The following is a 2678-nucleotide window of genomic DNA, read 5'->3' as shown; positions in this document are numbered from 1 at the left end:
CGCTCTCTCACACACACACACTCGCTCTCTCACACACACACACACGCACACACACACACACACACAGAAAGAGAAACACACAGTACCGTGGCGTGAGTGTGTTGCGCGTCGAGGAACTCCAGAGGATCCAGAGTGCAGCTGGACTCGAATCTGGAGATGCGGTCTGAAGATCTCACTTCAACACTCAGAGACAGAGTGTAAGGAATAACAGATGCCGAGGAAACTTCTGGAACTACACCGGCCGCTGAAGCTGAGAGAATCACACAGACAAACAAAGATACTTTATAACTCAGTATCAATCTAGAGCCCAACAGCAGCTTCTGTTCTGACTGGAAGTGACCTGAGCATCAGGCTGGTTTAGGCCGCAGCTGATTGGTTGAGAATCGAAAGTGATCTGTAGCCAAGTGAACACACACACACACACACACACACACACACACGACAATTCCTGCCGGACCTGAGACTCGAAACCTAATGTTTAAAAGAACATCATTTATTTAAAATAGAAATCTTTTGAAACATTTTACATTTCTTTACTGTCACTTTTGATACATTTAATTTTCATATTAAATTCATGAATACATTTTTTTATTTAATCTTCTGACTTAACACAATGTTTTCAACAGTGATGATAATCAGAAATGTTTCTTGAGCAGTGGATCAGTATATTAGAAAATACTTCTGTAATTAAGCTACAGAAGATGTGGACAGTCACTGCTGTGGCCTGTACAGGGTTATGATCTTGAGTTATTCATCAACATATCAATACATGTTGCTCCTGAGATCAGTAAGGATCACCTGCTGGTGTGTATCGTGGGTTGAGTACAGCCGGCAGACAGAAGCGCAGCGCGTGATCGGCCTGGACGCTGAGCTCGATGATGTAGACGATGGTGATGGAGGCGTTCTGACCCGGAGACAAACAGCCCACACTCAGTCTGAACACATCTGAACTCTCCTCGCTCTCTTCCAGCAGAAACGCCTGCTGCCCCGAGCTCACAGCATCATCATACTGATCCCGCGCCTGCGAGAGACAAACTCATCCGTATCCACACACTCCAACACAATCAGACACATCAGAGAAAGATGCAGACTCACGCTCTGTCTGTCCTGCAGCTCGGCCCTGATCTCCTGCTCTCCAATCCTGGCGCTGAAGTGGCAGACGGCGGCATCGGCGGGCAGCGGGAAGACGAACACGGCCTCCAGCGGACGCTCCTCCTCATTCACATACTGCAGACAGGAGCGGACGGACGCCACGTGATCCTGAACCTGCAGCTCCACCGAGATGCTCTTCAGAGGAACTGACAGAGAAGCGTCACACACACACACAAACATCTCAACATCAATGCTCTTCAAAACAAACATCTCTAATTACAAAGAAATATTGTGTCTATGAAATATAAACGGTTACACTTTGTTTTTAAGAAATGTTTATACCTGGTTCATTTTTTTCAGACACGAGACCACAGCAGTTCACCATGATGATGCTCTGTGAGAACAAATCAGCTTTTACTGCACATTATATTTCATAACTTGTGTCTATTTAGACAATCTGTCATGATTATGTAATCTGCTCAAAAATAAACAGCTGCTGTATCAAGTTATACAGAAGGGTTGGACAAAATAATGTGATCATCAGGGGAATATTACTTCATTAAGGTGTTTTACCACCTCCAACTTCCTAGAATATATTCTTATAGCCTTTGAATAGTCTACAGTGTAATGTTGTCCATCAGAACATCCGCTCACTCTTCTCTAAAAAAAACGGTCCACAGACTTTGGTTGACGTCCTTCATTCGACTCGTTTTGAAGGATGCAGCAGGTGTATCTTTCACATACTTCAATCACCCACAATCCTTTGCACATATTCCAATCATTTTTACACAGATTTGTAAGAAATCTTCAATTACAAAATACATGACTGGAAAAATAGCCTGCAGGAGCATTTTGAAATGTTTTACCCAATCATCTTGTAATGAATGTCATTTCAGTTCTACATAAAAATATAAATAAATTATAAAAAAAATTATAAGTATAAATTATCATATGCAGCGAAAGACAATAATAGAAAAAGACAAAGCACTTTAAAAGGTTTTGCCACAAACTCAACTGACTGGCTTCTCTTCTGTATGATTTCACATGAGTCTCTTCAGACCTTAGAACAGTACATGAATTATTATGAGCTTCTAGAACTTCTGATTGAAGCTGTGTGTGACCTCCTAACTGAACTCATTTCCACAAATTGAACATAGAAATAAAAACAGAACAAAACAAAAATAAATAAGTTTTTCTAAGTCTTAACTACAAACAATAAGTGCAACCATAATCAGAGTACTCTCTCAATATTCAAAATGCAAACAGAGACCAAGTTTTTCTTCCAGCATGATACAGAGTTAAGAGATGCTTACAGCTACACAGCCCAGCCTAAAGCATACTTCACTTTTTTTACATGTACACTAGAGTATGCGTACAGTCATATAAAGTAAACTCCATTTGATAGCGTGCATGAACACAGGTGGTCGACATATGTGCTTTAGAAAGCTTTATCTTAGTCCAGTGTCTGCTCTATTTTTCTTCAAACGTTATGACTGAAAATTTATTTTTACTCTTAACGAAGTTGCCGCTTTCTCACAAGTCCATGTGCATGTGCAACCTGCATGTAGAAAGTACGTGCAGTTACA

The 2678-nt window shown here is 41.0% G+C and overlaps 1 protein-coding gene across 1 annotated transcript in view; it reads right to left on the bottom strand.

Moving 5' to 3' along the window:
• LOC107576159 (von Willebrand factor A domain-containing protein 5A-like) overlaps positions 1 to 1529 on the bottom strand; it is a 13532-nt gene extending 12003 nt beyond the window's left edge. The window contains exons 1-4 of the mRNA XM_016262403.1: positions 1435 to 1529; positions 1096 to 1298; positions 799 to 1021; positions 87 to 250 (exon numbers count right to left, since the gene is read on the bottom strand). Of these exons, the coding sequence (XP_016117889.1) occupies positions 87 to 250; positions 799 to 1021; positions 1096 to 1298; positions 1435 to 1477 (633 nt within the window). The 5' untranslated portion in view covers positions 1478 to 1529. The remainder of the gene's footprint in view (positions 1 to 86; positions 251 to 798; positions 1022 to 1095; positions 1299 to 1434) is intronic.
• Positions 1530 to 2678: the final 1149 nt, after the last annotated feature.

The sequence above is a fragment of the Sinocyclocheilus grahami genome, unplaced genomic scaffold, assembly GCF_001515645.1.
Source record: "Sinocyclocheilus grahami isolate Dianchi unplaced genomic scaffold, SAMN03320097.WGS_v1.1 scaffold3281.1, whole genome shotgun sequence".
In the NCBI taxonomy this organism is placed as follows: domain Eukaryota; kingdom Metazoa; phylum Chordata; class Actinopteri; order Cypriniformes; family Cyprinidae; genus Sinocyclocheilus; species Sinocyclocheilus grahami.
This window is presented reverse-complemented; position numbering and strand designations above follow the sequence as displayed.